Source organism: Anser anser, assembly GCF_964211835.1.
Source record: "Anser anser genome assembly, chromosome: 5".
In the NCBI taxonomy this organism is placed as follows: Eukaryota; Metazoa; Chordata; class Aves; order Anseriformes; family Anatidae; genus Anser; species Anser anser.
The window spans coordinates 13,548,816-13,569,768 of NC_139725.1; the positions used below are offsets into that span (position 1 = coordinate 13,548,816).

The 20,953-nt window shown below is 37.7% G+C and overlaps 1 protein-coding gene across 5 annotated transcripts in view; it reads left to right on the forward strand.

Annotated features, from left to right (window-relative positions):
- The window catches only part of LOC310901234 (uncharacterized protein), a 78,062-nt gene that overhangs the window by 15,889 nt on the left and 41,220 nt on the right, over nucleotides 1-20,953 (forward strand). For 2 of the 5 annotated variants that reach the window (XR_014585644.1, XM_083840523.1), the window contains exons 2-4: nucleotides 1,907-2,054; nucleotides 14,662-14,791; nucleotides 16,666-16,764. Coding sequence is in view for 3 of the 5 variants with exons in the window: in XM_083840523.1 (XP_083696649.1) it covers nucleotides 16,724-16,764 (41 nt within the window). In the remaining 2 variants the exon portion in view is untranslated. Of the gene's footprint in view, nucleotides 1-35; nucleotides 157-1,906; nucleotides 2,055-14,661; nucleotides 14,792-16,665; nucleotides 16,765-20,953 lie in introns of all 5 variants that reach the window. The other 3 variants (XM_083840522.1, XR_014585645.1, XM_083840524.1) reach the window with 3 other exon arrangements.

Sequence of the window (20,953 nt, forward strand, 5' to 3'; positions counted from 1 at the left end):
GATGCATACTTTTTTTTTTTCTTTCTGTCACACAGCTCAGAATGTGGATAATACGCATTGTCATATGCAGGTATTACAACTTCTGGTACATCAGTGAGTGAAGTCCTGGCTTTATTAATAGCAACAGGAACATGTTGAGTGAAGTTAGATTTTCATGTAAGCCTTTTTCTGTATGTTCTTTCAGCTGCTTTTTTGGGGAAAAAAAAAAGTAGGGATTTTCTATTGTGTATCCCTCTGAAAGTGTTAAAGGTACTTGCAAGGTTGCTTCTGATGTGAAATGCAGACAAACCTTTCCAGATAAATACCTCTAAGTAAAATCAAATATAATTTACTTTTCTTTGCTAAGAATCTTGTAATCAAAGGTAATAAATAAGATTAGATCCCTTATGCTTGTATAGAAGCTAATGCTGAACAAGTACAGCTCTTCTGCCATTTCGTACATATAAGACAGTCCCAGCAGTGATTTTCAGCTCTGCTGAGAGATGCTTTTCCTACCCTAAGTTTGAGAATGGGAATGCTTCATGCATTAGATTGATTTGAGAAGAAAGTTTTGTTGTTGTTCTTATTTTAGTTTTCTTGAATTCCTGTTAATGTGCCATTCTTGAGATTAAGCGTTAAGATATTAACCTTTAGTTTTATAATTCCCCTGATTTTTGTATCCATAACTTAATGAATAGCTGTCCTCTGAGCAAATGTCACTTTCATCAGTGCTATTTAGACTGACTGCAACTACTTTGTTTTTCAGTCTTGGAGGATGTAAAGCATCTGTAGTAGCCACCTAACAGGAGACAGTTCGTTCTGTCTGTATCAGAGTTGATCCTCTTCCATCCGAGACACTAATAAATGTGAAAATTTAATGAAGTGCAGAAAGAAGAGCAGTACTATAAACATCATTATCTACCTGTGCCTGATACATCTTCTCTGTTTCTGTTACAAATCTGTTCATTTTTTTCCCCAAAGTCAACTAGAAATTGTCAGTGAATTGAAAAAAGAATCAAAAAAGTACCTCGTTGATTCCAACAGTCTGAAACTTAAACAAAAGCTCTCGTAAATACTCAAGATAGTGTGATAGTGCCAAAATATTTCTGACCTATTGAAGTTTATTGTCTTGAAAGTTAGTGATATTCTGTTTTTGTTACAAATCTTTCCCCTTTCAGTGTTTGTAATGTAAATGTTTTCTGAGTCACGTAGTTTACAAAATTAGAATTTGCATGATATAGAAAGGACCTTGAAACTGTACACAGATATTTAATTCCTTGTATTTATTCCCCATGCTGCATGTGTTGGCGTACAGGTTAACTCTCTCAGTACTTTCAATAAGAGCTGAATTTAGGACTATCTTTTCAGATGCCCTTACAAATGCATGAGGCTGAGTAGATATGCCAATCAGTACAATGTCTGTACCAACCCCATTAACAAGGCAAGATGTGCAATTTGTTTTTAATGCAACAGTGAAAGATTTCCCTCCAGAATGCACCATAAACACTTTATACACCTTTATTCCAATTCCATTGTCATTTTCAGATCTTTGTATGGTTCACAGGGCTGCATAATGAATACCTGTCCAATAGGACTTTAATTGATGGGACAGAGATCAAGTACATCTTCTGACTACTGTTACCAGAGTCATACAGAAAGGGGCTATTTTGGAGGGCTTTTAGTGCTCTCTATGTGAGAGGAGAAGATTAATAAGTCACATATATGCCTAATGTTACATTTCATGTCAAACAAACAAAGATATGTAGATGAGAGTTTTTCGAGATTAAGTTATCTGAAAGTAAGGTAATGTGGTGGTTTTTTTTTTTTTTTTTTTTTTTTTTTTCCAGAGCTCCTTTTCTATGGGGTTCCTAGGGCATATTTTCAGATTGAACATAAAAGATAACATTTGGCCATTTTTTTTTTCAAGAAAGATCAGATAAGATGAATATCACCAAAGAGAGAAAGCTAAAATGATGGAGCTGAGACAGACGTGCCTATATGAGATGTGAATGGGAAGGAACCTGTACCTGATAATGTAGTTTGAACTACAGAAAGCAAGACAATGGATGATGGAAGTAAGTCTATACGTCAAATTGTGTGCGCTTTGTGAAGCTATGAGAGTAAGCACTGTCTGAGTAATGCTTTTTTGTTGCTGTTGTTTTTTAATCCTCTCATTTCCAAAGCAAATTTTGACTGAGCAGCTGATTGAGTGTTACTTAGTTTGAGTGTCTCATTGATAAACAAATCCTTCCAGGTGGCTAAGAGCTGCTTGCTCAGAACTGTCAACCAATAGCATTAGCTTAACAAGATTAGATAGAATACAGTGCTTTGCTAACAGTATCGGGAAATTAGGTATTGGGAAGTGAAGATCTTTTGAAACTTTTGCTTTCTACTGCATAGAGGAATGGAAGCCAGAAAATCAAGTGTTCTCCTAATTCAGTCTTCAGATCATATATTAAAACAAAACAAAATCATTCACTGATTTTTTTGTTCAACACAGTAAATCTGTAGCAGAGGAAAAAGAGGAGAACTCTAGAAACAAGTTTCTTCAAGGATTTGATCATAAAGAATATGGAGAGGAAGGACAGAAGTAGTATCAGTTGTCATAGTTGCTAGGATACATCTGCCTGAGATCCTGAAAGGCTGTCAGGTTGGGTAGGTTATGTGCTGTTTCATTTAGCTGTGTCTAGACATTAGCAAAATTAAAAACGACACAGTTCTACACAATAAACATTCTGTCTGGCCTGACATACTTCTGTTAAGTAAGCACAAAGTTTGTTTGCTGTTTCATTTATGAAGAAGGACAAAACATGTTTAGAAGATAGGCAGCAAAGACTCAGATGTAGCTAAATAGTTCCTCAAAATCTACAAAGAAAGCAGAAGAGAATTCATGGTCCATTTGATTTGTTGATTTTAATCTACAGTGAATTGACAGAATACTTTTGTCCTGCAGTGCATCTGTTAAAGAAAATATAATTGAAGAGTAAATGAAATAGATCATCAAAACCCTTCTTTCTGGTGCTTCTTGGCAGATGTGATAAATGATTATTCCTTTCTTCAGGTGATTCTCACACTATAAAAACTGACCTGCTTTTTCTTTACTACATGAACCAGGCAAATTGCCCATGCACTAGCAGAAGTAAAATAGATGTCATCTCTGAAACATTGGAATTTGTCAGGGCTATTTATCTGGTGCTTTATTTGTGTGTGCCATAGACATTTGAAATGGCACAGTTTTAGTGATTTCACACTTCTCCTTTCTTCATAGCAAATGCAATTTATATTGGAAATGAGCAGACATAGTGAGAATACTGAGGCTGTATTAATCTTTAGAGTGATTATATCCAGGATTTTTTTTAACTAGTGCAACTATAGGTTCTCTAATTGTAAGCATTGCAAGCTAATTAGAATTACATCAATAATTCTGCAGAGGGCAGAGGTTCTAATAGAGAAAATCATGGGACTGGAACATTTCTAAACAATGCTATTAAGGTTCCTCTGGCAGGACCCAGTTAATGATACAGAAAGAGGACAAAAATAGATGTTACATTAAAGTTAGAGAAGTCCAAAGCTGGGCTATAAATAGCATATGTACCCCCCTGGAGATACTGTGGGACAGATTCCTCTCTCCATCTCCCCTCTACTCTCAGTGATATTTCACTATTTTGAGATAATTTATTAAAGAAGCAACTGTGGAAATAAAAAATAACATTACCCTGAATATATTCTCTGGAGTTTCAACTGAGGGAGCTAGCTTCTTTTTCTATCCAATTCAACCCTGTTTCTTATTCATTATAACTTTGGAATTTGTAGGTAAATGAACATAGGCATAATAACTTAGTGGAGTTGGTTCATTTAAATTTCTAAATTTGTTGTTTGCTATCCTCTAAAGATCAAACAAATCTAATAACATGAGTCTGAGTGATTTCAAAATATGACTCTTGCATTGCTGAAGCTGGTTGTTCCTTAAAAAAGCTGGTTGTTCTTTAAAAAATACACAAGGAAAAATAATTAACCCATGTCTAGGGACTACCACACAAATGTCCTTCAGTGAAAAATTACTTACACATTCAATACATCTTGAAAGGCATTATTAAAACATAATACAAAAATCTCTCAGAACACTGACACATGCCAGAGGGCAGATTAATGAGAGCTGGATAGCCACATCACCTGCCTGATTTCTGTACTGAGAATTTGCTGGAGTTTTAAGAAATTGCTGGATGAGTCAATAATTTTTCATTGCCAGAGGTACAGAGTCTTAGAGTTTCTTTGACTTCCTGTTCGATATAAAGGGCAACAAGAGAAAAGCAGTCTTAGCTGCAGGGACATTTGTACCACTTCTGGCTGTAATACCAGTATAGTTGTAACATTTGTCACCTGATACGGTAATTATGTGTATCTCTAAGAGGAGGTGCTTGGTTTGCTGTAGAGTATTGTGGATTCATATTCATGATTGTTTAGAGTCAGAAAAATTATAATGGAAAATTACAATTAATTAAAAATTGACAAATAGCGTATCATGATCAAAACCAATATGTCTCACTATTTTTCTGAGCTCTTAAATAGTTAATATGCACATACTTGCTAGAAGAGGAACACTAATAAAGCATCTCCTCTGTTGTGGTTGGTTTTTATCACAACGCACTCAATTTTAACAAGAAGAAAAGAAGACTAAATAGCCTGTAGGTTTCAGTGATGCTTATTTTTAAACTTCAGATGTGTCTCAGGTACAATGCTATGAAAATATTATTTTTTCCCTCTGAGAATCACTCTGTTCTTTTTTTGCATTTGCTCAGCTGTTCTTAGCTCTGTGGTTGATGGAAGAGTTCCTTTACTTCTCTTCTAATTATTGACTAATGCAAACTGGTCACAGTCCATGGTAAAGAAAGATTCCTGTGGAGTTGCTTGTCAAACTATCACACTCAGCTATCATCATTTGCGATGCAAGCTGCAGGCTGGCTCAGTATCATCATATGGTTGTCATGTTAAAAGTTTGTTTGATGCAGCACCTGAATTTTAGGTGACTTTTCTCCCAACTTTTCCCACCTAAAAGCTCATCACTTGTAGCTGGTCGTGGAAATGTTTTGACAAACTAGCAGCTAAAATCTGTCTACTACGTCTAAGTGTTGATAGGATTGCTACTGTAAGAGGAATGGCATTAGCTACCCAGGCCTTATCTAACTGATGTGGTGATTATCAGGTGATAGAGGTGAGCACACTTTTAAGTAGAAATATTTGGGGAGTGATAGGAGATGAAACCGCTCTATTGAGTAGTTAAAGAGACTTCTCAAGAGTATGTTATGGCAGTTTAAAGTGCTGAGAATGGCAAATACGAAATATTTAATCAGCTGACTAGAGTTCTGGCCCTCATTTCTTCTGACTTACAGATGTTACTATGATGGTTTATTGAATATTCTGTATCTGAGGAGAGTCATAACCTGTGTCCTACTACGCAAATAATTTTACTGAAAAAGAAAAAAAAAATAGCTGGAAAAAAGTACTGTCCTAGGTATTTGTCTCAGTAGAGGAAATACAGGCTAGTCTCCCTTCTCAATTCAAGATGCAGTTCCCCTTTGCATCTGCATTACTGGCATATTCCCATACCTTTATTTTAGAACAGAAAGTTGACACCATCAGCAATTTCCTCATATTCAAGACTTGTAGATCATTTGCTGGAGCTATTACTTTGCTGGCATTTTTGAATGGCCTTGCTTTTCCACTGTCCGCTGGGGTTCCATTGTGAATCCTCTCCATGGAATTTCCTGCATGAGACCTGTCAGCAACCTTTTTATTTTACTACTGCTACTTTTTCTTTCTTTTTCCTTTCTTTTTTTGTCCTTTTTTTTTTTTCCTTTTTTTTTAAAGAGTGAAAGAAAATCCAGATGCCCACAGTTGTTGAAAACGTTTTGACTGATTGCTAAAGCTTTGATTGGATTGTTTGCTGAAGACATTTCAGATGCCAGTAACATGACCGATAACAGAAGTTGCTATCCCTTTGTAATTCAGTTCTGTTGTGTGAAATCAGGGTATGGTTCCCTAGAAAAAAGGGGAGATTCCATCTGGGAAGAGATTCAAACTCATGCAACCGTAGATACAGATTTTAGGCCAACCTGGTCAAGTTGCTCATTGTTGCCCAGAGGCTGGAGTAGATTGTGCCTAAGGTTTAGGCTTCTAATTTAATGACTATTTAGGTATACCCTCATCTACAACTTCCAAAAAAATAGAACTGGCATCCTCATCCCAACTCCTCCAAAACAATGGTATCTTCCATTGTATTTGGGAGCAGAACTCATGACAGGTTTCCTCCCAGGCTTCCTCCGGTTCCTCAGTCTATCCTTCTGTCCTGCTGTCTATCCTTCTCCCATCCCCATCACACAACTGATAGGTGACATGACAGCCACCCTACAACTGCGGTTCAGGTGATGGGTGCAGATTTGGCTATGTGACAAGACCATTTGTTTGTCAGACCATGTCACAGGGACATTCTCAATGCACCAATACATGTTTGCCTGTTATATGATTAACATAGTATATTCTCCATCATATTATCAATGTGGAACATGATAATATTTCTAGAGTAACTGTGGTGTAACTTTGCCTTTGTAAGGGGGTGGATGGGGACGCCCAGGCCCCATTACTTCCATCAAAGCCTATATGACTTGCTTGCCCCAAAAATAACTCACCCTATTGTAGAACATTAGTTCTGCAGAAACTGTTTTCTTCTTGTATTTACTAGGAGATCTGAAGGAACTGGCTTAGGGGAAGCAAATTTATTACTGCATCTAGTTCAGTTCTTGCCTACAGAGCTTGTCTCAGGTCAATGCATACACAAATTAAAATTCCCAGATGTGACAGATGGTATTTGTTTTGGGTGAGTGTTCTCAGTTGCATGCTGTATCCCTTCAAGAAGTAATCATAAAAGGAGAGCCCTCGGAAATGACAGCAGGGGTGTGGGTGTATCTTTGGGGAGCTACAGGGCCTGTTTCGGGGAGCTGGGTCCAGGGCCGTAAGGTATGGCAGGAGGAGAGTCCCAGTGTGGGCCTGGGAGGCTGCAGCCTACAGGGACTGTGAGACTGCTCAGAGGAGCAGACAGCAGGTCTCTGAGATAACAGAATGAACTTCCTTGGGATCAGACGAGACTGGCAAGTTCAGCGCAGTTCAGAAAGTTACTTAGTTATCCAAAGCTATGCCTACGAGCAAGAATCTGTCTCTAGGGACACAATGGGCAGAGGGGAGAGTTGTTTATGAAACTGTTTTATTTTCTATTTGTCTGATGTATTCACTTTGAATTTTTTTTACACTTTGAAAACTGGGTTACTTGTATTTTACAAGTATTTATAAAACCTGTCCCTCCTTCAGTTTAAGTCTTTTGTCTCTTAGATTATCTTGCTGTAGAAAAAGGTCTAGGCAGATTCAGGTCAAAGCTCCAACCAAGCTTTTCTGAATATTTATCTTCATAGTTCCTGTCTGTAAAGGACACACTCAGCTGATCGTTGGTGTGGCTTGCTGGTGGCTTTGGCATGATGGTATAACTGACAGTAATTTCCTGAAAGTGAAATGTTTAGCAGCTAAGTGCTTCCTTCTATACCAACATTGCATCTTATTTCATTAGCCCCTAAAAAAAATGCATATTTTTTCTTTTCTGGCATCTATATTTTTCTTAGCTACTCTTCTACTTATGTGCTTAACTCTGTAAAGCGTGTGATGACTCAGCTTGTTTGAAACATGCAGTTCTTTTCTTTACAGTGCAAATAGGAAGAGACCTAAGGAACAAAAGTTGAGTTTGCATGATTGTGGGCAGCAGGGCCCTTCCTCTGCTTCACAAAATTTGCCAGGATGTGTAGATTGTGAAAGGAAATGGGGTCTAATGTCTTAAGGGTAGGTTTCTCAGCCATATATAGGACTAGAGAAGTATTTATCTTGTCACTTAGGACTATAGCGAATTTTTCCCCAGCTTGTTCCAATTCTTGTTGCTCAGCTCTGAGTTTTCACACTCACACTGGTTTCATTCACAGACATGCACAATTGCACACAAGTGAGACAATCTGCATGAAAAACTCATCGTAGTTTTTTAGATCATAACATTATTTAGGGCTGTAGGCAATGTGGGGATGGTTGCTTGTTATGCAGCGGTGCATCTTATCGGCAGGTGCCCTTGCCTTGTTCAGCAAACAATAGTTCTATTCCTTTGCTGGCAGGTGGTCTCAGAATTACAAGTGTTCAGTGCATCTGGCCCTAGTGCTTGGGAACTGCATCAGCATAAAGGCTGCCATTTCTAACTACTAACAAATAAAAAAAATTAGCAGGAGAATCCTTCATGCCCTGGCTGCTTTCAAGTCATGTACTATTCCTGAGCTTCTGGGCTCATTGTGTAGTGAGCCAGTTAGTGTTTGCTGTTCTCTGCGAAACTCCTTTCATAGGACCTTTCAAAAAAGTTTCTTCCTCACCTATAAGCATGTATTTACTGGGCTTTTCTCATCTAAAGAAAATATGGCAGGAAGATAAAAAATTAAAACTATAAACCCCCATAATAAAGAAACAAAAGGCAGTGAGTAAATCATCACTGTTGTTTATTGATTCAGAGAGGTGGGCCAAAATTAAGAGAGTATTTCACAGTCATTGTCAGTCTTAAGGTTGACAAGCCATAAGCCAAGGATATAAAAGGCACATCCAAACATTATGACCATGATCTCCAATCCAAGAAGGACCTGGAAGATGTTATAAAGACATGACAACTGCTGTCCTTGTTCGTTGTGGCCAGACTACTTGGTGCTTGTGAATATGAAAGAATGAGCTTAAAAGAATGAGATAAATCTATGAGAGAATGACTGTGAGTCAGTGAAATGAGTTTTGACTGAAATAAAATTCCCTTTCCTTACTTTTTGGTTTCTCACTGAGTTTATTCATACTAGTTGTCCAACACCAGCACCAAATTCAGAAGCACAAAACCATGTTTACACTGTATTAGTAACACTGATGTTATGACATTTAGGGGAGGCAGGAGAAGATGTTCATAATGTTTGAATATTTTGTATTTGTAATGGAAAGCTTAAGAATGAAGAAGGGGGAGGACATCATTATTAGTCCTTTCCTTGACATGTCAGTAGGCAGTTAAGGAGGTCCTGTCACAACTCATTCAACATTAAAAGTATATATTCTGTTGAGAGGTGGCTGCTTCTATTAACAGCAATTACAGTCAAGGAAGTTCATTTTTGAGAAGCAATGCTGCATTTCCAAAAGTGCATTGCTTACAGTTAAATGTATTGGTTTTGTAGCATTTGATTCTCATTCTTTGCTGTGTTTCTCAGCTTCAACATAGTATTAGACTGAAGTGTAGAATCCACAGTACTCAGTTTGCTTTTGGGTCAAATACTGATATAAATTAGATCTGTTCAGCTGTAGCCCTAGATTGTTCTTGCTGCTAAGCATTTGTTGAGGCTCTGAGTGTGTGTTTGTGTGTAGAAAAGGAGACATACCCACATTCAGAAACTGAAACAAGAAAGAGACAGAGGAATGGGATCTTGGAGTGGAAAACATGAACATCTAGATCACTGGGCTGATGAATTTCCCCTAAGCATGGTGGGAAGGACGCTGTTGTGGTGCTCAGCACTGGGTTTATGAAATGCTCTGTGCTCTTCACAATGTCACAGACCCCTCTGTGCCAATGGAAATTTTGCCTGCTATGAGCCATTAATACTGAGGTCACCATCTGCTTGTTTCTGCTTCTCGGAGAAGGCAAGGACTGTCTTTCTTTTCACATTAAGTGGATCTGCAGCCAGTGTTTTCTTGTTGTTTTTTTTTAATATCTTTATTAAAGAAAAAGGGCCTGTATCAAATAAATAATTTGATAATAATTATACTAGAGTCTTTGTGCCCATTAGTGGTCCAGGAAAAGCTGTCAGGTTTTGTAATCCTGAAACCAGTAGTGTTTGTACAATAGAGTCTGTTGCATTTGAAAAGGTGACAGCCCAAAGTCTTTCTGTGTATTACAGTGCTGTGAATGTGCTGATGTATTTTTCCACAGGACAGTATTGCCCTTAAAACATTAGTCACTGGCACTCGCATACCATCTTCTGAAATACAGGGGGCATAATGCTGCTGACTGATACAGAGAATAAAAACACACATTATATAGTAATTTGTACTCTCTTTGCACAGATTTAAACCATAACCATTTTAATTTTATAAAAGTTGAATCTTGTTTGTCCAGGAGCACTAACTATAAAAGGTGCAAAGCAATTGACAATGTGTTTGTCTAAGTCAAAACATCAGTGACTGTCATCAGCTGAGAGAGACATACAGATCAATTCAATACAGGACCAAGCACTCTTCAAATGGATATTAACCGGGAGTGCTTGAAATGTGAAATGCTGGACAGTCCTGACACTTATTGCAGGAAGGCGTTAGCAAAATTGTACCTCACAGCACAAAAAAAAACCAGTATTTCTGCCTAACATGCAGGAGATCTTGATTTGTATTGCCAGTTGCAAAAATCCAAGATTCATCAAAATATCAAGGTTTTTGTGTGCTCCATCAACCCTTTGAATCTTTTGAGATGCCTGCTATTTATAATGCATCTTAGTCATTAGATTGTGGAGGCTGCGTTCTAATGACTTTTAAAGTTGGAGAGTCAATGGAAATATCACAATTAACATGATAATACTTATTTTAAAACTAACCTTCTGTCAACAAAAAGCCCCTTAGAGCTGCTAGTTTTGCTTGTTGGCTGTCATGCCTCTTGTCCCAGGGGAAACCATCCCTGGCTGATTGTGCTGTGCTGTGACACTGACAGCTTTTTGCTGCAGGGAATCTCACATATTTTCCCCAGGTAAAGAGACAGCAATATGATGTCATTTAAGCTGTTTTGGGGAACAGACACAGTAAGACAGGCAAACCAAAAAATGCAAATGCACAGAAGTGGAACTGTATGGCTCACAGTACTACCAAGTAGCTCTGAGATGCCTTTATTCTATTCCTGGCTCAGTCATTGTCTTATGCCATTGTGCACTACTAAATTAACCTTGTTCAGTGACTGCAGCACCATTTATAAAATGGGAGTGATAATGCTTAGCACCACAAAGGGGCAGTGTAATTCTTTGCTAATTAATATTTATAAAGTGCCAGATTCTCCATTGCTCTGCACCTTTGCCGTCATTTACATCTGTGCAAAATGAGGACAAAGTGGCTGAAAAATGCTGCTGTATTTCATACCCACTCTATGCTAGTGTGAAGGGCCGTGCAAGGATTACAGCAGTGGAGAGTCTGTCTCAAATAATATTCAAGATACTTTTGCCTGTAGGCATAGATCTATTAATTCAAGAGTGGAAGCATCTGTAATAGGTATTTCGAAATGTCCCCTTCTCAGACTGTGGCACACAAAATGTTAGTGTGATGTTAGTTAAGATGGAAACTTTAAGGACACGTATTACTTCACAGCAAGCTACTTGTTCGCATGTTCTTACGTCCTAAGGTAGCTTAAAAAGGATGAAACCGTATTCTATTTACTGTGGAAGTGTAAAAATTCATACTTCAGCATAGCTTTGCAGTAACTCCTTTGTACCTTCAGATATTTTGATAAGGTTAGTGATCACATAAATGCATACTTCTCTTGTTGCAATATTGTAGCAAGAGTTTTAGGGATGATAAAGAACACGGGAGTCCAATGATCCAAAAAAGTCAAATCTTTCAGGTTTTGATCCTTTTCTGCGTTTCTTTGTTATAAAAGAAGCCTTTGAAGTGAGGATACCAGGAATATTTACCTTCTGGAAATCTTTTAGGTGTCCCTGACAAGTTAATAGAATCAATACTTGATCATGATTCTCTGTTAGGCAGCCTAGAAGACAGCAAGACAAGCTGCCATCTTAATTGACAAAAATGAATAAAGAAAACAGGTAACAGAAAAATCATGAAGTTACCACAGTGAGGTGTCTTTTTTGTCATTTGGTGAGAAGATCTTGGCAGACCCGTTTTGGCAGGCTGACTCTAATAAATGCTGGTTTGCTATGCCTAGCCTAGCTTTTCTTGCAGCTAAACATAAAACTTCTCTTGAAATCTTACTACGTGACACATTGTAGGCCATAAGGGAATGAGCAAGGAGTGTCAGTATTGGATATGGGAAAACAAAGTTTGTTATTTACTAGCTTGTGTAGCTAGTTCTTGTAGGCTGAAGAGGGTAGGTGACTGCGGTTTTATTCCTACTCAGTTCAGATCTCATTTGCAAAATTGTGGAAAGAAGAGATTTTGTTCACTTTTTGTCTGCTTGTCCTTCTCAGCACTTTGTTTTCCATGCAGCAGTGGCCAGAATCATGTATGTGTTAATCACAAAATTGCTTTCGTGCACATTCTTAATGCCTCTTTGATTATGGGCCTGTCACCAAAAGTCTAGCTGTTCAGAATACTTTCTGATTAATCATGCTCTTCTCATCAGACACTTCACTTGTAGAGTATCAGATAATGATCCTCCTCACTGAGAGTTAAAGGTTTCCCAATAAATAGAAACTGTGACTGTTGGGAACCCAGACAGTGTGGTGTCCATTAATTAAAGTAATGGGAAACTATTCTGTGAGGGGTTTGTCTTATCACATTTATCATTGATGTGATTATCACATCAAAATACTCTTTCTGGTTCCAAGCAAGAAAATGTAAGAAAAACACCAGATGAGGTGATACAAAGTAAGCATAAGCATGATCAGGAAGTATGAGCCGATATTAAATGAATGCCCTACCTTGCAGGCTTTGTAATGCAGGCTTCCATCTGCTGTTTCTGCATGAAAAGAAATGTGTTTTCTTTTGACATCTGTTCTGTGTTTGTGTTTGCTCGTGGAATGCGTCATCTAACTGAAATAATCCACTCACCCTGTCATAAAGAGGAGAACAGAGGCCTGCATCCTATTCCGTCTATCTTGTGGAGCCCCAGCAGTTATGTGCTATAAAACTTGTTCCTTGTCCTGTCTAGAGCTCAAGAAACAGGATTTCTATGGCTTGTCTGTAGACACTCTTCTACAGTTTGAAACTATGGGTAGTAGGCATTTTTTATTACAGGTGAAGATTAACCAGTTAGAACATAGCACATTACTCTCTCGATATCCTTTAGTTAATAAACAAATAAATAGAATTCCAGAAGGTAGAATTGAGTGGATGCACAGGACAGGGAGGAAAGAGCAAAAATCTGTCTGCTATATAAATTTTCTGAAGATTCAGATCCTTGTGTTGTTTCCCCCAGCCTTGATATTTAGCTTCTGCAGGAATATCTACTTGAGTTGCAAAGCTGCAAGATACAGGGACATAAAAAATCTGAGAACTCCAATTCCAATGATGTGTTGATGAACATAACATATTAAACATTGTAGATATGTATATTATGTGTGCATATTATAGATATATTTGAAAGGCTACAGATCAGTGATCAAAATAGTGATCCATCAGTGATCAGTCAACATAAATAATGGTATCAGTTAGTGTATAATAGACTTCTACCAGGGAAGGTCTCTAGGTCTTGAACAAAGTGAGATTATCATGATTTTCCTCATCAAAATGAGAGTTTATCCTAGTGACCAAATTGCTGTGATTTAGCAAGTTACTGCATAGTGCCTGACTTGCAGTATTGTTTATGAGTTTGCCTGTGGCAAACAAAAAGCAAATGTAATTTTATTTAGTCAGCAATGAAGGAATCTTAAACTGAATCAGATTTCGCTCATGGTGAGAGCAGAATAAATGTAAATGCACACAGTGTGGTTCAGTTGAGTCACAGTAACCTGTTAGACCACATCAAGGTGATTATATACATTAGTCCTTATTCCGCTCCAAAGTGCAGACCACACAGAGAACAGAGAAGCAGTATATTACTATATCTGATATAAAACTCTTAAATTTCAGGATACTGCTGCTTAGTTTCTGCTTTTCCAGTGACTTGAAACATGATAAGAAAAAAATCATTACAGACTCTGCACCTTAGCTTCTCCAAATGTTGTCTGTGGATAATAATTCTCAGCTGCCCTGGTAAGACATCTTTATATCCTCTGATTAAAGGTCAAATTTAAAGATTTGCCTTCTATAAAGACAAATTCACTCAGTCTTTGTTATATATCAGATTTTTTTAAGAATAGGTCCCTTAACTGAGAAAAATCCTCAATGTTATTAAGTAACTGACCAAAACTAAAATGCATCTGAAGTGTGGCTAAAACCAGATACACCTTTAATAAGATGAATGAAACTTGTTTGAGGGTAAAAATGACCCCTATATGACGAGTTAGTGTGACACTTACACAACAGTTTAACTCCATCGAGACTTTATTTTTTGCAGTACAGTAACTTCCTGGAACCATGGCTAATCATTTCATTTGTGTTTCCTTGACCAGAGCTAAAATTCACAGGGATGGTAGCCTGTTCTGCTCTAGACACAATGATAATAATCCAGTCAAAACTAATATCCCTTCACAATAAACTAGATAACAGGATTGTCAGGCACAGATGCTTCTCTCTAATCCTTTAGGGGTCAGGGGAGAGACATCATGCATGCAATTTGTTCCTATTCTCATAGGGCATTTAGAAGGAAAACTGTGCTGTTTTTTTAAATGCACACTCTGTAACATGTTTCCTGAGAGATGGAAGGTTACAGATCTGCACCTAGCAGCTGGAGCAGAAAATGGTAATTCTGTGATGTCTTTTATTCTTTGGCAGTTGGTTGCAGTCCTCTGGCTTCTGTACAGATGAACTTTCCACTTGGTAGTGAGCTGTTCTTGTGGACTCTTGGCCCTGGATTTGTCCTGGAACATGGCAACATCTAGCATGGTCACTGAACACCTTACAGGTAGGAAGAGAGACTTTGAATGCGCTATCTTGTGGAGGTAGAGAGCAGAACAGGGCACGTGCACATGTGGAATAAGATTGTCATCTGAAATGAAAGAGGCGCAATGAAATGAAAACTGAGGGGAAAAGGTTTAATTTAGGAGTTATCTTTGGAACTTTAAACAAGTCATTTATTTTCCTGCTAAATGTCTCCAAGTTTCAATACAGTTTTTGTAAGTTGGAATTTACTGTTTAAATTATACTTACATATTTGAACACATTTTAAATCCATTCATTAAAGTCTTTAAATGTACAATTGAAATTACTTTAATCTGAAACGCAGCCTTAACAGAACCATTATTTAGCAAGTCTCTGCAGTCGGCCCAGATCTGCTGAAACAAGGAAAATATTGTTTCAGCTGCTCTATTTGAGGAAAGAATGGCCTGAGTATGTTTCCCAAACTTTAAGAAATTGAGAGAATTAGGAATTGGAGGTAAAACTAGATGAGTTCCTACAAGCCTCTTGGGGGACATTCAGATTCTTTATTGAGTCTCTCATTATCCCACAATGAGCTGTTTAAGGAGTTAAACTGGTTAGAAAAAGAATGGAGAATGAATTTCCTCTTCAGAAAGTATCTGAATTTTACAAAAAGGGTATCTGAATGATTCTACCCACTTCTATTCACCCTAACTCCTGAAAACCAGAGTAGCTCCCATCTGTTCATTGAGCTTCCTCACTGAGCTGCTTCACACCAGCTTCCTCTAAGACAAATTACCCATGGGTAAGGTTAATTCCAGAAGTTACTTTTCCTCTTCCTTGAGGTTCTTTTTTCAAAATATTACTACTTTTTCTTTTTCTTTTTCTTTTTAATGCCTTTTCAGACAGTCCCTTTCCTTTCCCCATCTTCTTTTTTATTTCCTCTCTTCTTTTTCACCTGCTTTGTGCGAACTTTTCTTTTTCTGTGTAGCAGAGGAGCTTGCAGATTTTTCTTGCTTTATTTCTTGTATAAATACAGTATCTCTTTAGCAGTTCATGTAGTTTGCTTTAAAGAAAAATTTTCATGAGCGTAAATGGACTTTATGATCACATCATTCCCCTCCCCAGATGTGTAGGTACAGCACAAAAATCAGTAAGCATTGCTTTAAAAATGAGTGGTTTTTTGTGTACTCCTTAAGGCAGCTGCTTCAAGATTTTCATCTGCACCTGACCATGCAGTTCTGGGTTTTACTTTGGTACCCAGTTGTCTTTGGTGGCAGACTGTTAACATTTCCTCTTGTAAAAATGAGTTCAAAAGTATGATAGTTCTGAAAGTGGCATTGGGCATTTCAAACCTAATGGTCCGTTCCAGAGGGGAGTAAGAAATCAAGGACTACTGTGTGGACAGAAAGTCGCTATTAGCATGATCTTAAGGTTAGAAATTAATTATCACCTGTAACTCTGTTGCATCTTGCATGTAAATTCATTAACAAAAAATGATCTAAGAGCATTTAAGTCAATGCTGCTTGTGTAAGGATCACAGATGAAAAGAAAGTCAAACTCTTCTGTACTCTTCATACTCCCTTTATTACTGTTTACTTTCTCCTCTGATTTTTTTTCTGACTTTTAATTCTCCAGTGTCACTTAAATGAAATCATAAATGACTGACCCCATTTTTCTCATTTATTCATTCATTCAAGTAAAGTATGAGGGGTTAGGAAGTATATGTTCAGTAATTCACTGCACTTGAAAGCAGGGGTAATCTGAACTTCTCATTGTGGGAAGCCAGCAGAAAGGTCATAGAACTCGCTGCTTCCTCTTATAGCAGTTGGGAGGATGGAGGCAGATGGCTAGATCTGTTGATTTTTCTAGTGGAACAACTCATTGTCCATTTAATTATTTCTCCTTCTTTCTGTAAAGCAGAGAATGTCTGCATTGAACATTTTCCATATTGCACCAAAACTGAATTTCAGTCAGAATGACCTGGAAAGAAGAGCTCAGGATGAGGAATCAGAATCTGTGAGTGCTGTTCCTTACTTTGCTGCAGACACCTTAGATAAGCATTAACAACCCATGAGTTTTCTTTAGAACTTGTAAGATATTTAACCCACAAATAAAATACAAGATTTAATGTATTTATCTTCACCAGCGCTAAGTACTTTGTGAATAGGAGATACTAGAAAAATGCAAGGTATTAATTCTTGTGACATTTTAAAAAGGTGAAACTGAATGATAATTTTTTTCTTCTTTGTTGAAGTTTTATGTGCACTTAATTTTATTACTAATTATTTTCAAGTCAAAACCGATACTTCTACCTTTAAAAAGAAAAAAAAAATCATGACCCAGAACTTCCCCAGAACATTTTAGACTTCTGTTGTCTGAGCTGAGATAGATAATGAATTTCTGTATGGTAAAATGCAGTATTGTTATTGTAGACTACAGTGTATATTGGTTGTTTTACCCATTTGTTGGGAAGCCTAGGAATGGCTGATCACTGCAGACATGACCGTGCTTTTCCATGACTGGGTTCTTCATGCCTGCCTGACTTTAGGCATCTTATGTATGCTAGCAAACACAGAACATACTGGTTTTTGTTCTTGGTCTTCTGTGATCATATCTTTTTCATAGAAACTAGCCTTCAGTCATCACAAAGAAAAAAAACCAAGTGTTATATAGCTGTTTAAGGGGAAGAGAAGATAGCCTGTTTCTTAGTGCCTTAGTTGTAGTCTATTCTCAGGCTTCTCTGTATGGGCAGGCCTTTCTAAAAAAAATAAATAAAGGTCTCTCTTTGCTATGTTCATAGACTTTAAAGGAGATTGGCTTGGTCACAGAATCCACAGTGACGGCTCTGAGTAGCTCAGTGGCTTTTCAAGGATTAGAGTGGTCTGTGATGAGCAGTACAAGATGTTGATGAAAGAATGGATAGCTGGTAATTTTGGTGAATCTCTGTAAGCATTTGCTATATATCTTTTTTTAGTGTATCTGATTACCCATTTTATTATTGATATAGACACAGTTATGATTTGCATTTTCTGGGAGAGTAAATGTGTAATGCTATAAATTATTCATTACAAGTGTATTTCAATCAGAACGGGAGATAATAAATGACAAGAAAAATAGTAGCAAAGGCAATGAAACCTGTATTAGAGACCATTCTTGCTTAGGTACTGACAGTCCTAAGAGATTGCCCCAAGTTGTCCACAAATATATTCTGCTTCCCTTTATTAGAAAAAAGCATTTCCATTAGGCAGTGCATTTTATTGATATCCGGTAGAGCAACTTAAGTAAGGATTAAGCAGAATTAGCACTTTATGAATGGTACAGAGTTGCACTAATGTGTAACCACATTACCACTGGTTTGTTTTTTCACCTCTAAACCTTGCTGAATAAACTCATTCCCCCAATCAAAATGGGATCTTAATTTTGGCAGGACTGATTCACATCATAACAATTCAGAGGCCTATTTAAATACAAAATATATTTAAAATATATTTATAAGTAACCATGGAGGGGTTTTTTTGTTTGTTTTATGTTAAAGTTAAAAAGTCTTGGCTATGTTTAAGTAAGCATCTTAATGCAGGGGGTTTGTTCTGTCTGTGAGCCTATGGCTGTCATTGCTAATAATTAACATTCTAATATCTTAGCCAGCATGGGGTTAAAGTCAGGCTGTACAATAATCTCTGGCATTGCCTGTTACCTTTTATAATACAAAAAATCCTAATCCCAGAATTCAAACAGTGCAAAGTTGGAAAAAGTAGAGTGTTTTGGTCCCCAAAGCTCAAATACAGCAATTGTACACAAAACTTACTGAAGATATCAAGAGAAAAAAGGACACTTTGGAGACAAGGATAGATCCATCCTTTTTCTGACCTTGGAATACTAATATCTTACTGATCTATCAGAGAAATTCATTCCTAGTGCCAGGTCCTGTTTTTCCAGAGTTTTACCAGTGTAGTGCATGTAACAGAATTTGGGAAGAGAATTCACTTTTGTTTGTAATACTGTAGGACAATTCAGAATGCAAGGCAGCAGAGGAGGCCTCTAGCCCAACCTCCTGCTCAGAGCATGGTCAGTTATGGGGTTGCTGAGTCCTGAAAACCGCAAAGGATGGAGACAGCACAGCCTCTCTGGGCAGCTTGTTCTGCTGCCTGCCTGCCCTCCTGGAAAAAGGTTTCTCCTTATATCCAGTCTGAACCTCTTGTCCCAGTTTACGCCCATTGCACCATGCAGTGCTGTGAAGAGTCTGGTTGTCCTTCCTGTAAGTTCGTGTAGGTGCAGGCAGGCTGTTAGTAGGTCTCCTGAAGGTCAGTCTCTCCTCTTCTCCAGCTGAACAAGCCCAGCTCGCTCACCCTCTCCTCACAGGACAAGTGCTGCATTCCCCAACAATCTTGGTAGCCCTTTGCTGAACATGTTATTTTTCCCATTCTGTGGAACTACAGCTGGAATCAGCACTGTAGATGTGCTCTGATGTGCATAACAGAGGCAGATAATTGCTTCCTTTGATCCACCATCTGCACTGCTGTTAGTACAGCCCAGGGGTGCTGTTGGCTTTCTTTGCTGCCAGGGCACACTGTTAAGCACGGTGTCCACCAAGGTTCCCTGGACCTGTTCAGCACAGCCACTTTCCTGCTTACCAGAAGGCAATACTGGAAAGGTCAGAACAGAAAATGAAGACGTGAAATATCTTATTCCAATTTCCAAACAGGACATTTTGACATATTTTTTGTTCCTTTTATTTTCTTCGAACAATGAAAACCCAATTACATTGATCTAATTTTGCAAAGAGCTAGGGTTATGACAGAATTGAACATCATTCTGCCTGCATTTCTTAAATCAGTTGTAACTACTAACCCGTCCTTCTGCTCAGGAAGGTCTTCTTTCAAAAGGTTTAAATAATATTATTGCATTTATTCAGTTGAGTTTGATTGATATCAGTTATGTTTCTCATATTTTATTGAGAAATGATGGGAGAGGAAAATATAATACGTAAATTGCCTGTGCAGAAAGAGAAAAGGCAAGACAAGGAAAAGTGAAGTAAAAATAGTATCTATTAGAAGTCCAGCAGTTATTCTGTGGCAACTGACTTGCAAAACAGGCAGAATTTGTATATATAAATCATACTGGCAAATAAATGAAGCACTTATGCAAGCATTTTGTGCAGGACTCTGTAGACTTCATAGCTTGTTGTTTTGCCATTTGTAATGAGAAAGGACAACAGATTGGAAGAAGCCAGCATTAAACCATAAATTAATGAACCATAATGTCTTTAAATCCCATTGTGAGCTAATGTTAGATTGTCATTGGTTAAATGTTTTCAAGGACTGATATTAATAACACTGCAAAGCAAGAGATGTCAGTTCCCTAATGGAATGGAGCCATTCAAGCAATATATTTGAAGACTGGTCAGCAAGCTAGCAAGAGCAAAATGTATGCATGGAGACAAGGGAAAAGGAAAATCAGAGGATCAACATTTAATCCGTCCATTTTAGATTGTCAGAGATCAGAGGAAAAAACAGTTTTTCACAAGAACAGTTTGTCCTGCTGGGCTTGTATGATGCTGCAGTTCCAGGAAAAAAAGAAACAGGGGAAGATGATTACTACAATGCTGCTCTGAGAATGAAATAAAGGAAAAGAAATTTCCTTCTCCCTAATTACAAAACAGAAGTTGCTAAAATATCTTTGTCTTCCGATTCTATGCTAACATTCATCCCACGGGGATTTAAAAGATTTTCTCACTAAACTCACTTCACTCCCCATCCTTATGGACGGACATCCATTTCTGCTATGTTCCACAGCAGTCGTTTGAAAAACAGAGATTGGAAATAAAGAAGAAACAACTCTTCAAATGAAAATACAGGGGGTATGGTAGTAGAATGTGATGAGTTTGGCCAGTTCCTGGAATTATAACTAGATTTTTTGTCTGGAAAAGTAATAAGAATGTACTGGAAGCCATATACTACTCAGTTTGTATAATTTCAGAGTATTTCTCTTTCTCTTTCGTCTCGAGGAGGTAAAATTACATTTGGGGCAGAACTCTCTGGTCAACAGAGGTACAGCCTCTTTCTCTATTTTTCTACTGTTATGATCCATAAGTGCTTAAATGTTCTCTTAGGCCAGAAACCATTTTCTCTGAGCTAAGTTAGCCATGATATAAAACAAGATCAGTGTGGGGTCAGACAATACGGTGTTAGCAGCACGCTGCATTGAG